General features: G+C 43.5%; 1 protein-coding gene across 2 annotated transcripts in view; it reads left to right on the forward strand.

Annotated features, from left to right (window-relative positions):
• The window catches only part of LOC147699068 (T-lymphocyte activation antigen CD86-like), a 271,021-nt gene that overhangs the window by 217,510 nt on the left and 39,605 nt on the right, over window positions 1-13,906 (forward strand). For both annotated transcript variants that reach the window (XR_015299393.1, XM_086935643.1), the window contains exon 4: window positions 5,622-5,753. Coding sequence is in view for 1 of the 2 variants with exons in the window: in XM_086935643.1 (XP_086791769.1) it covers window positions 5,622-5,753 (132 nt within the window). In the remaining variant the exon portion in view is untranslated. The remainder of the gene's footprint in view (window positions 1-5,621; window positions 5,754-13,906) is intronic.

Here is a 13,906-nt window from a genome sequence, read left to right on the forward strand (position 1 = left end):
AAGGTCCTGGACATATGCTCACTAGCAGACAATGTATCCTTCAGATGTGGCTATCTCTCCCCTCCCTCAGGTGTGTATCATGCACTTGAGGACGAATGTATGATGTTATTCCGCGGGATAAAATACTGCATACCATTACTCTGCATTTTTTATAACGCAAGTGCGTTTACAACTAAATACTATGACCCCGCAAACATTTACTCTGCATATGCCTTTACCACGCATGCCATCACAACGCAAAGGCATTCGTGGTGAAGGCATATACTTTGTAAAAGTACATTATTTAAATATATATATATATATACCTACAAATATATTTTACTTCATTTTAAAACAAAATGTTTTCATTTAAATTGAATTATTTATATTTATATGAATTATTTATATTTATATTTATATATATATATAAAATTGATATAATTTTAAGTATATATATATATATATATATATTTTTATATATATATATAGAGAGATTTTTTTGAAATTATCCTGTACACCCTAAAAAATTATCACAACTAGGTTCCTTTAAATACCCCTACACCCCATAATCATAACCCACCCTTACTCCTTAAAATACCCCAGCACCCTTAAACAGTAACCCATCCTGACCCTAAAAATACACCTTGCACCTCAAAACCTATACCTAGCCCTGAACCCTAAAAATACTCCTGTACCCCAAAACCATACCTAGCCCTGAACCCTAAAAATACTCCTGTACCCCAAAACCCATACCTAGCCCTGAACCCTAAAAATAATCCTGTACCCCAAAACCCAACCCTAGCCTATATAAAAGTTATAAAAGTATTGCGGAGTACTGGTAGTTTAGTTGTAATGGTATGCGGAGTGAATGTATGCGGAAAATGTTTTTGCGTTATAAATGTGTTTTACCCTTGAGGACACGTACCACAACTGTGGCAGGAAGGGTCTCTTTAATCAGTATGTTGAAGTCTGAAGGAAAAACAAATTGACTCACAAGTAACTTCGAGCTCTGATGACAGAGCAGCCGTGAGAGAACGATCGAAATGTACATCTCACGCTCATCACAGTGTAAGAAGGTGGATATGCGCCCTGGGTCATCGAGGTCACCTCATTCGTCACTCTCAGAAACTGAACAAACTGAAAAAAGTAACTGTTTTCAATTTAGCGTGAGATGGTCACTGAGGCTGCACAAAACCTGAAGGAATTTGCTATAGACGTGGACCTAGGTGGAACATCCATTCCAGTTCTGGTGGAGATGGGTGACACCATTACTGTGATGACAGACACTAATGTAACCACACTCATGCATAAAACCATCCTAAAGAGCACTAATGTATGCATTTATACCTATGGATCATAATGGCCCCTCAAATGTCCAGTTGCTTTCAGTTCACTTGTTAAACATGATCACTCTTTGCAAACAGAGGTATACGTCGATGTAGCCACTGCGGTCACTGGATACCTGTTGAGATTCTGATCAGCAGTTAAACTCGGGCTCCTCAAAGTTTTATGCTGCTTTGCTCAATGGGCTCTAAGGGATGAGCCTAAGAACCTTGAAGAACTTTTTCCAAAGCTCTTTCATGGTACAGGTCAGCTGAAAAATCACCAAATTCATCTACGCTTTGACACTGATGTGAAACCAGTTGCCAACATTTTAGAGGTATTTCCATTCACTATTCAAAGATAGGTTGCACATTAACTCAATAAGCCTGTGAAACTTGACATCATTGACCCAGGTTAAGGTCCCACACCCTGGATCTCCCCCATTGTCCCGGTTCCCAAGAGGCAAGCCGGAGGTTGCATCTGTTTGTGTGTGGACCAGACTAACCAGGCAATTCAAAGAGTGAGACATCTTGCTCCACAAATACAAGTTATTAGACATCAGTTGAATGGTGCTCATGTTTTTTCTTGCCCTGATCTGAACATAGGCTGCCATCAATTTGAGTTAGCAGAAGAATCAAAATATATAACCACTTTCACCACTCACTTTAGTTTATACTCCTACAAAGGCTCAGTTTCGGCAACTCTTCTGCACCTGAAATCTTTCAAGAAGAGAGAAGAAAAGTCATACGTACTATCCAAAATTGCTTTAGCTATAGTGATGACATACTGGTGCATGGAAAGAGTCTCAAATGATGTGACTCTGCCCTTCTTAAGTCTGTCGAGCATTGCAGGACACCAATCTGACCCTTAATAGAGTCAATTGCACCCTTCAAACACACTTTCTATAATTCATTGGACGTATTTTCTGCTGATGGCATGAGGCCAGACCCCAAAAAGGTCTTTGCCACCCCATAGAATGTCTCTGCTCTTCACTCATTTCTGGAGCTTGCCAGCTGCTGTTCTAGGTACCTGCCTAATGTTGCCTCAGAGAATGAGCCTTTGAGGAAACTCACAAAAAATGGGTCTGCTTTTAAGTGACCCTCAAAGTGTCAACATACATTTCAAGACATCAAAGATAAAATAACAGCAGCCAATAACCTTACATACTATGATCCTTCATAACCCACAGACCTGATGTGAGACCCGTAGGACATGGAGCTTGCCTAGCTCAAAGAAACACCCATCCTGAAGCACCTAGGCGCATGCTTGCATATGCTAGTCGTAGTCTTATTAATCCAGAGGCGGCCGAGTCACAGGCCAAGAAAGAATCTCTGTGTGCCTGTGTGTGGGCCTGTGAGCACTTTCATGTTTTCCTGTATGAAAAATCCTTCACAGTTGAGACTGACCACCAAACTATGTTATCAATCTTTGGCTACCCAAAGGCCAAAATGCCTCCCACATTGAGAGATGGGAGTTTACCTCTGCAGGACTAGCTATTTAAACTAATTCACGGATCTGTAAAACAAACTCCTGTGGACTGTATTCCAGATTAGCCTGTAAAAACTCAGTAACTTAAATAGCTAAGGAATACCTGAGATATGTAATTTGACAGTCATATTCCTGTGCCCTGAATTATTAAGAATTAATCCACGCATCCAGACACAACCCCACTATGTGCGCTATAAAGGCTGTGATTGAGTCACAGCGATGGAATTAACTGAAAAAATGTATGTCTTATACCAGAGTAAAATGAAAAATCAACAAGCATTTATAAATGTAAGGGAAGTAAATGTATAGCTGTCATGGATGTATCAATGGGCTTTAAGGCCTGCTATGTACACCAAGCTTTCATTTTGTAACGGTATGTTCTTAAGATTTACCTGTATTCAATAAAAAGAAGTTTAAAAGAAATGTAAGGGAAAAGCTAGCTTACCAACTGAATGGACTGTTCCTACGTGTCCACGTATGGTCATTCCCCGGTCACTGTGAAGTCAAGTCATGCCAAAGATCTTGCAAATGAAGCTCGACAACTCCTAAGCCAGTGTCTGTGGACCCGATTCACAGAATGAACTTAAGACTCAATCCTAAACTTACTACTATTTTGGTATTCACAGAATGCACTTACTACTTTTGGCATTCACAGAATGAACTTACTACTTTTGGTATTCACAGAAGTTAGGATTTTGTCTTAAGTTTGTCTTGAGACAAACTTAAGACAAACTTAAGACAGACTTAAGACAGACTTAAGACAAAATCCTAACTTAAGTCTGTCTTAAGTCTGTCTTAAGTTTGTCTTAAGATAAACTTGAGACAAAATCCTAACTTCTGTGAATACCAAAAGTAGTAAGTGCATTCTGTGAATGCCAAAAGTAGTAAGTGCAGTCTGTGAATACCAAAATACTAGTAAGTTTAGGATTGAGTCTTAAGTTCATTCTGTGAATCGGGCCATGTGGTTTTGTAACCGGATCCATGTTTTGAGAAGAAAGCCAGCCCTTGTCATATCTGTCAGGCGTCAAGCAAAGACGGAGCTCCTGAACCTCTGCAGATGTCCAAGATCCTCTTGCAAGTGTGAAAAGAAGTTACTGTTAACTTTGTTGGTCTCTAACCCACTGGTCAACATTTATCAGAGGGAAACCATGAATGTTCAAGGTGTCCTGAAGTAATGGCTGTACCCGGCCCTTCGTCAGATGTCTCCAATTTAACAAAGAATGTTCTTCATTTGGCAACCGTGCTGTTGTGAACTCAGGCAAAGTCCCCTGTTTAAAGGGAAATAATTCAAAGACATTGCAAGAAAGTTAGGCATTTGAGCACTGGAAAATCATACCTCTGTGGCGGCAGGCCAAAGGAATAATTGATTTGTTATGGCCAAGAAGGCTGTCCAAGTTGCCAACCTCACTCACCACTCACCATCCGAAGTCTTTTGTCAGACACTATGGGCTCGAGTCACAACGCTAAACTTAAACCTTTGGTCTAAAATTAGCCTAAATGTATACGTTTACGACTTTGGTAATGCACCACAGGCATTATCGAGTACCATCTTGATGTTCGCATTCAAGGTGGAGATCCGGCCCGTGTGCGGACATATAGATAGTATTCGTAAATGCCCTTTGTGAAATACCAAAGTCGTAAACTTACACATTTGGTCTAAGTTTGGACCAAACGTCTTTACCTTTGTGAATCGGGCCCTATGTGACTACAGAGACACTCCTCATAGTACTACAGCCGTATCTCCTGCAGAACTGATGTTAGGGCGGAAAATCCTCAGCGTCCTTCCACCTAGCGGAGACCATAAATCCCACGTATTGTAAGAAGCCTGATGCCGAGATGCTGTGACGAAGAATAAAATGAAGCAATATGGAAACAGATGGTGAGCAGCTGTGGTCTCCCACTTACTGTAAGGTGATCTAGTACTTGCCAAGTCAAGAAGTCATCGTAGAGAAGATTCAAATATTGACCCTGAACCTTATGTGATTATTAGTATTAATCATTCCATGGTCACTGTCTGGGGGGATGAACACACCTTCACTTGAAGCTCTTCATATTTCAAGATCCTGCATGGAGAGGAGGGTGGAGAAGTAATTGCCGATGAAGCTCAAGGAGATACCGTAACTCAATCTGAGAAGATGCTATGAGCAAAAAGTTCTGTCAGTGAAACCAGACCTGCTGCGGAACATTTCAGCGATAACTCCTCCTTTTACCCTGAGGGTCTTCCTGACTTTTTCTTGCTCCTGTGTCGCAGCCGTCTTACAATCATGATGCTCCTGTGGCAGCGAATGTGGCCACTCCCCAATGGCTGCGTCCTTGGTGAAAGGTCCACTCCCAGGACATCTTATCACAGTTATTTGAACTATATTTTTGTGTTGTTGGGGGAAGTCATTGTATGTGTCCTCTAGCTCATGGGCGGGTCCTCTCTCCCCAGGGCAGTGACACATTTAAAGGCTCTGCCCTGGAAGTGAAATCGCACATGGGGGCAGGGATTTCAGTTGGCGTGCCACCACCGATGAAGGCTTATCAATAAGGTCTTGCTTGCGCTAGTGGATTACTGTGTGTTTCCTGATGGGCATTTATAACAGGAGGTCACTCATGCATCATAAAATATGTTTAGGAAATTGCCTGTGAGTTTGTTATAGTTGATGATCCAACTCAAAGAGTCGCTTATGAATAAGGGAGTGATTCAAGTTCCACACCGTTGTTTCCTGTTGTCTGCATTGCTACTGGTCAATAAGGTGATTCCAGCTCAGTACAGTGTGGCTCAAGTGGAGTGCTGTGAGTGGACAGTTCCCACTCACCCTCATCTTTTTCTTCCTGCTCTTTTCCAGATATATGTAAACCGGTTCCAGAGCTTCAGAAGAACAATACCGCAGCCATTGTGGCGGGGAGCGTTTTCATCATCGTCCTACTTGCAGTGTTGTTCCTGGTAATTAAATTCTGTGCTCCCTGCTCCAGACAAAGTAAGTAATGCATGAGCCTGTGGAGTTTAAAAAAAAAAATAACTTTATTGGCAGTTACAAGTCATATGAAACTGTTGTTAGATCCAGGAAAAAATGTGACAACGGGGTAACCCCCCATTTTTTTCCCTATTTCCCAGGATAGTAAACACCATCCGGTCAGTACATTCATTAATTTCCTATTTTGTTCCTCATACTACTATCTTCTACAGGGAACTTTCCTCCCACCCCTCCCTCCCTCGGTGTTAGCATGCCTCTCTAGGGGGTGTCCAATAGTTCTTAAAGTTCATTTCCCCCTCCTTTCAGTCTCCTTTTTTGTATAACCTCTGGGGATCCAATTCATCACTTACGTTACACCTTTTCATGTGTCTAAAGCATCTGGGTCCCGCACATCTGTTTTATCATAGCCATCCACGCCCTGAGATTATCTTCCAGTTTCTCGTCTCTCAGGACCTGTTTCATGCGGACCGTCTCCGCGGTTGTCCACTTACGTACATCCCTCATCCACGCCTCAATCCTCGGAGGAGTGGTACTCAACCATGCTAAGGCAGTTAATGATTTTGCTAACACTAACCCCAGAAGTATGAACTTTCTACTTAAAGAGCCTATAGAGTTAGCTTAGTTGGTAGCATTGATACTCTAGATTAAGACGGTGTTGAGAAGCACAGACGTTAGTTTGTTTAAGATGAGTAACGTCATTGAAGTGGAGGCTGTGATGAACAGGTTCGATAAGGGCGTATGAATAACTAAGTGTTGGTTACAGCAAGAAAGAGTAGTGATAATGCAAGCTTGGACTGTGTGAGGGAAGGCAGCCATGCAAGGAGGAGGCATGGTGCCTAAGTGTTGGCCAGGATCCAGCTTCTCCGGTGTCAACTGGAATGCAAGCAGCAACGGAGAGCTGCCTAAAACCTCTGAAAGCAGTGGTGTCTATGAGGATTGAACACAACATCTGTGATAGTGGCCTTTGTCCACAGCGAAGAGGGGAAGAATAACCTCCCAGGGAATATAATTCTCCAAGATGATGACCGCGGGAAAGCTGGTCACAGGATGGACACACCTGGACTGAGTTTGGCTTTGATGCGAGAGGGGTTGCCTTTGGCTCCTGAAAATGTGTATGAGGAGGCTGCATGACAGATGTCACGTTGTTGGGACTAAGGGCTCAGGTAATGTATCTTGGCTGTTAGCAAACTCTATCGCAACACCGATGGAATATGCTTAACGGCAAGATCGTTGTCCGCTTACCCCATTTAGGTGCAGGCAGACAATAGCTCTGACTACGACAGAGACTTCTCGATCACCGTCAAAGCCAAACCAATCAGACGGCCCGACGGAGTGAGGGCTGTCAGAGACATGGCTAAACGTCCTCCCACCCCGTTAGGATGGATGGGCATGTAGCCATTTGTTTTACTGTCCATCACTGCCATGTCAACCCTGGCAGTAAGGGTCAGTAAAAAAGGAATAATACCCCCCTCCCTATCTGGATGACTCCCATGGCAAGGGGTGCGTTTTACTTTTATTTTCCAACAGAAAATCCTGTTTTGAGATTTTCTTTTTGAAAATAGAAAATAAAGCTCTTTGGTGCAGGGATCCGTCATGTAGCCGGAGCCCTGCAACAAACAGTGAAGAGCATTGACAGGAACTGACTTTACTGCTGTTCCTGCCAATGGTTCATAAATGACTACCAGATTGGTGGTCATTCATAAATTTGTCGGGTTGGTAGATAGAGTAATCTACTCTGCCCACCCCCCCAACCCAGCCGAAATATAAATCAGGCCTTAATTTGGGTTTCCCGGCACTTCACCTGCCTGCTGTCAGGAAGTTGAGCAGAAGTAATTGAAGGAGAATGGCCTGTTGATTCGATCTGTTTGCCACTGTAGCCCCTGTTGCATGGCTCCCGGGACTAGTATACGCCGGATGGCCCCCTGAAGGGAAACAACCTTTACAACTCAACTTTTACACCGCACTATCATTACAACGAAACTTTTACAACGCAACATCCATTACAACGCATGCATTTACAACGGAACCATTACAACGCATGACACTACAACGCACACCACTACAACGCATGCCATTACAACGCAGTCATTACAACGCATACCATTACAACGCATACCATTACAACATATAGTACCCTTACACTATCCAACACTTACCCTACTGTTGCCCCCCCTGGAGTTAGAATAGTATTTTTTACCTCTACACTATCCAACACTTACCCTACTGTTGCACCCCCTGGAGTTAGAATAGTAATTTTAACCCCTACACTATCCAACACTTACCTTACATGCAATGTAATGTTATGCGTTGTAATGGTATGTGTTGTAAAGGTAGTATGCGTTGTAGTGGAATGCGTTCTAAAGGTAGTTTCAAAGAATTTGTTGTAATGGCATGCGTTGTAATGGTATGCGTTGTAATGGATGTTGCGGTGCAAAAATTGCGTTGTAAAGGTAGGCGTTGTAAAAGTATGCGTTGTAACGTCATACATCCCCCCTGAAGTTCCCGGACCTATGCTTTTTAAAAAACACCTGAGCCAAAATATTTCAGAGATCTTTGGATGAGTCTGGCCGAAGTCCACCAGTGCATTGGAGTATATCTTTCTTCTGCCCTTGAGGAATGGAGTACAGCCTGCCAAGGTCTAAATTTGCTCTATAGACAGCAGACAGGGAGCACGAAAGAGCACAGCGCCTCCAACAGCACTGTCATTCTGTAGCTATGCAGTGGAAAAGACCAAGAAATGAACCTGACAGTAACAAACAAACAAGCAATCGCCACGGCAGAAGCAGCAACAATTGTGTTTTCCTCAATTACAGAGAGGAAGCTCAAAGGCAGAGGCAAACATCAAGAGATCAAAAAGTGCCTATGATGGTCCTCTTAACATCTCCCAACAAATCGTATATCACAGTGCATCATTCATTGGAGCGGCTCAGTTTAGGTGGGATCTTTGCCCTCCTTGTTGTGGTCTGAGCCTCTCTTGTGTGGGAATACTACCTGTAATATCAAGGGATGCTGAGAAAACCTCTTTCAGATAATGACTCAGAGTTTTTTTTGACTGCAACACCTGGTTGATTCCTCATGTCTGGTTGCAAGATGACGCGAAGGTGGGAGCCCAGAATGTAGGCTCTTCTACCCTCATGTGGCTTCCATTGACTGTGGTTTGGGTAAACAAATGTCCTTTGTTCGACGTAAGATGATATCCAGGAGACAGGTGAGGAGTTAGACTGAGGTTGTGTGCATGCATTTATAGTAAGGTAGGGAGGCTGATGATAGTTGAGCGAGCGATAAAAAGAAACACACCATGGCCAGGTCTTCTCTGCCTGACCTCCTAAAATCAAAGGTCCTGATTCACAAAGGTAGACTTAGACCTGAATTTTAAGGTTAGATCTGAAGTTTAAACTTAGACATTAGGTCTAAACTTAGACTACAGGTCTAATCTTATACTTCAGGGCTACACTTATATTTCAGGTCTAAAGTTAGATTTCAGGTCTCAACTTAGATTTCCGGTCTAAACTTATCTGTCATGTCTAAAGTTAGACTTCGGGTCTAAACTTTAAATTCAAGTCTAAACTTAGGGCCTGATTCACAAAGGGCCTCCTCACTTGTGGCGGAGGCCCCACAGTCATGGGGTATCTCCTCACTCAGGGCGGAATCTTCACAATGCGAACTCTCATTATGGGGATTCCGCCCGAGTGCAGAGACTCCACCACGACTGAGGCGCCTCTGTCGTGAGAGCGGAGGCCGTTTGGGAATCAGGACCTTAGACTTCAGGTTTAATTCCTCCCTTATTGCCACCAAGAAAGATATAAAATATCTTCAATCTAGCGGACATTTTAATTTATCTACACCATCATTTTGTCTTTCTTTCCCTCTGAAATGCTTCTCTACTCCTACATCTTGTCTGGGCTTGGGCAGAGTATTTTCGTCTGCGGTTCAGTTAGGAATCACAGCACAGACCCCTTATTTTTGCTTGATTCACCTCCGCAAACAATTAGCTAAAAGGGAAACTGCAAAGTCTATAAACTGCTGTGAAATTGCCAGTTTCTGAATTTTGTGCTTTAAAACATTCTGTTTCTTGCATTACCTGCTGAGCAGACCGGTGCATTTTTATCCTAACTGTGCTCCGAAGTTTTAGACCCTGGAAAAGCATAGACAATCATCTCCTTAAGGAACAATTGTCTTCCACCAACCCAGAGGTCCCATCAAATCCTCATATATCGTCAGCAATTTATGAAAAGTGACTGCATAATGCATTTAACAGGCTGGTGCCAAACAAAACCTTTTCTAAAAACCAGCAATCCCAATCTGCCCCTTGGTTCTCTGAATCACTCAGGGAACAAAAGAAACTGTGCAGAAATAGGGAAAGACAATGGAGTAAATCATACACCAATCAGGAGAAACTCCTCTATAAAGATGCTCTTACCAAATATAAAACCCTAATCGCACAGAAAAAAAAATATCTACTATGTTGCACAGATTGAAGCTGCAAAAAATTCCAACAAGCAACTCTTCCAAGTAGTCACCAAATTATCTGGTTCAGCAGCTACAGCTGTCCCTGTACCCTCTCAGTCACTGTGTGACTCCCTAGCGAACTACTTTTTTGAAAAAGTAAATAACATGTATTCAAAATTCACATCTCAGACCAACTCCACGGACCTGCCTTTCATAAAGGATGCCCCTGATCATACGCTAGCACAATTCGAACACACAACACCAGACCAGATTGCTAACATAATGTCCTCAGGTTCAGCCAATGATCCTTGCCCGCCTGCTGTGCTCACTCCTGTTGCCGAACAGGTGACACCTGTTTTGGCTAATATTTTGAATGCTATATTCTCTTCAGGTATCTACCCCACCTCCTGGATGAAAACCATACTGAAACCTTTATTAAAAAAATCTAATTTGGATCCGGAAACCACTAAAAATTACAGATCCATAGCCAGCCTACCATTTCCGGCTAAAATCGTAGAGAAGATAATGAACACCCAACTCTCGAAATTTATAGAAGATCATCATCTACTAGATGATACTCAATTGGGTTTCTGCAAAGTGCATGGAACAGAAGCGCCCTTATTAAGGCGTCGGAAGACATCAGAATTATCCTGGACCATGGCGGCACGGCAGTCCTTATCTTGCTGGACCTTTCACCCGCTTTTGACACGGTTGATCACACCATCTTGATCCACCGTGTCACTAGAATGGGCATTCAGCTTAGGGCACGAGACCTGCTGTCATCCTTTCTCACCTCACGCACCCAGTCGGTAAACTTGGGCCCTTTCCATTCTGCCCAACTGACCCTCCCGTGCGGTGTACCACAAGGTTCATCGCTGAGTCCGACGCTTTTTAGCATCTATGTGTCTGACTTAGCGAGAATCATTAAATCACACTGGATGGGCCTTACATCTTATGCCGACGACACACAACTGGTACTGGCAATAAACAACAATGGTGACAAAGTGGCAGCCGAGTTCCAAGATGGCATGCTGGCCATCAGTAGTTGGATGGCCAGCAACTGCCTCAAGCTGAACTCTGACAAAACAGAGGTTATGACAATCGGCAATCTGTCCCCCGCCTGGTCTCAGTCCTGGTGGCCTCCCACTCTGGGCTCCCCACAGATTCCAGTCACTAGTGTCAGAAACCTGGACGTCATATTTGACGAAAGATTGACCTTCGCACCTCATGCCAACTCAGGGGTCTCGGGTTCATTTTACAAATTGCGAATGATAAAAAAAAGTCTCACCATTCCTCCCTTTGAATGCCGGAAAATCTCTGGTCAGTACTTGTAAAGGCCGGATTCTCGGACCAGATAGGATCAGCTCCTCAGAGCACCTCCAACCCAGCCGGAACGTAACCACCTCCCTCCTCAGGACCCATCTGTCCAGGCACCTGGGTACCTACCTGAGGATGGGGAACTCGCAATATACAAGCTCATATCATCAGAAACACCACTAAATCTATAGGGATTACTAGGAATACTCACTGATTACTAAGGACGTCCATGCCCTATACCACACTCATACCTCATAGTCTCGCGACCACATGGGTCCAGACTAATCTACCCTGGGGCAGTTCTGATTAGTTACCATTACACACTGACCACAGTCAGTGCTTGCTCGGCAAATCGCAATCCTGCGTGCCTACACACTAGTGTTCCCCCCTAGTGTTCTCTCCCTCACAGCCCGGTCCACAATCCGGCGGGCCTATTCACTAGTGTCCTCCCTAGTGTTCTCTCACTCACAGCCTGATCCGCAATCCGGCGGACCTATGCACCAGTTTCCCGCCTGGTGTTCTCATTAACGCCGCTTACCAACGACGATCACTTTCCTGTGAGTACCTTTGGAAGGAATCTCTCATTGGCTACTCAGGATATGATACTACAATATTAGGAATTACCACAACTTACCAAATTAGAGAATGTGCAATCTAGTCTTCACATCGAGGGGCCCCTCTCTCCCTCATTGCTCAGTCACTACTTACCTGACCGGGAATTACATCCGTTCATGAAAACAATGCCTGACTAGAAGAACAGGTTACCCTGATTGAACAAGAATACGAGGCACATGCTGGTTCACTAAGAACTGGGGTATCTTTATTACAATAACAATAAAATGGGAATAGACACAAACTCAAATCTGCGGGGTCTCTGTAACTAACAGGAACTGTAACACACCGCTGAAAGGAAAAGGATTAGACATATAGTATAAGGGCAAGGTTAATATTTAAAGATTAAAGAACAATATCACCTAAGGAGTGTGGGGTCTTGCTCTAGCTGTCATCTGGGCTCCTCTCTCGTCTGTGCCTTAGCTCGTCTTAGATCCTCTTCTGCACTCTTGGACACACATCTGCGCTGATCACTCTGCACTGGATTCCTCTCCCCCACGAACTCTCTCCACCTTCCAACTTCAGTCTAATGGTTTCTGCCGCTCTGATAACCGTTCGCTCCACTAGCTTCTTCACTCTGTTTAATTGTCTCTGTGCCAATGTCCAATTCACTCCAGCTGCTCCCACTAATTAATCCACGATATAACTTCAGTCTCTTCCAAAAGGCATCACTTCAGACTCCATCTGTTCACAACTCCTCCTGATAAGTAACTGCTTCTGACTTCTTCCTTCAATTCCAGCTCACTGACTGTCTGTCTGTCTTCTCTCTGTTCCAAGCATCTTCTGTCTCTTCTCCTCTGCTCCAATTCCTCTCCTTCTGAACTTAACTCTTTCTGCTCCAATCATCCACTGAACTCCTTCCAATTCAAACTCTTTCTGATTCTCCACTCCTTCTGCAACTCCACTCCTCTCCTCTGCTCCAATCCAACTCAACTGCTTCCAGCTCAAACTCTTTCTCCTCCTCCAACTCAACTCTGTCTGCAACTCCAGCTCAACTAACTGACTCCGCCTCTGCACTTCACTAATATGGAATGCTGTTTCCTCATGGAAAGTTCCAGCCATCAGCCCGCCGCCCATCAGATCCCTGCACCACTCCGCGTCAAGGACACACACCCAGCCGGCCGGCCTTATGTGGTGTCTTCCACACAGAGAATAATACAGCCTACCGATAAGGGCTGGCCCAGACCGGTTCTCTCCAAGTGGACAACAGCTCAAAACTAAAACATTACCTTTACCCTGCAAGCATCTCAGTTCTGCAGGGATAGAAAGCAAAATGGAGTCTCTCTAGTTCTGGGCCTTGTAGGCCTGAGAAGGATATTATAACACTTAACTCTGTCAGAGTACCTACACAAACCATACCAATATGTAATATAAAATCAGGACTACAGGATCCACCCTCTACTATAGGCAGGAAGATGAAAGGACACATAATTATGTCAAATAGGCAATAGATGGATTAGAGTCAAGAATAAGGGATCTATCATCATATAAAGCAGCTATCCTCTTCTAGGTCTGGAAGAAAGGGCTAAAAGGGCCAACACAAAGCAAGAATACAGATTATAGATGTTAGCAAGCTTAAAGTCATCATCACTCAGCAATAGAGCCAAAAACCATGTCAGGACATTCCACCCTTGACTTTAACTTGTGAACATCTGTAAACAACAACAAACTAATAAACAAACATCAAGATAATCTATCAACAAAACCAAACGACTCTCTAAAATAAATGACAACTTAAGGAAATACCACCTAAAACTTGATGTCTAACAACCAACTGA

The sequence above is a fragment of the Lissotriton vulgaris genome, chromosome 8 (assembly GCF_964263255.1).
Source record: "Lissotriton vulgaris chromosome 8, aLisVul1.2, whole genome shotgun sequence".
Classification (NCBI taxonomy): Eukaryota; Metazoa; Chordata; class Amphibia; order Caudata; family Salamandridae; genus Lissotriton; species Lissotriton vulgaris.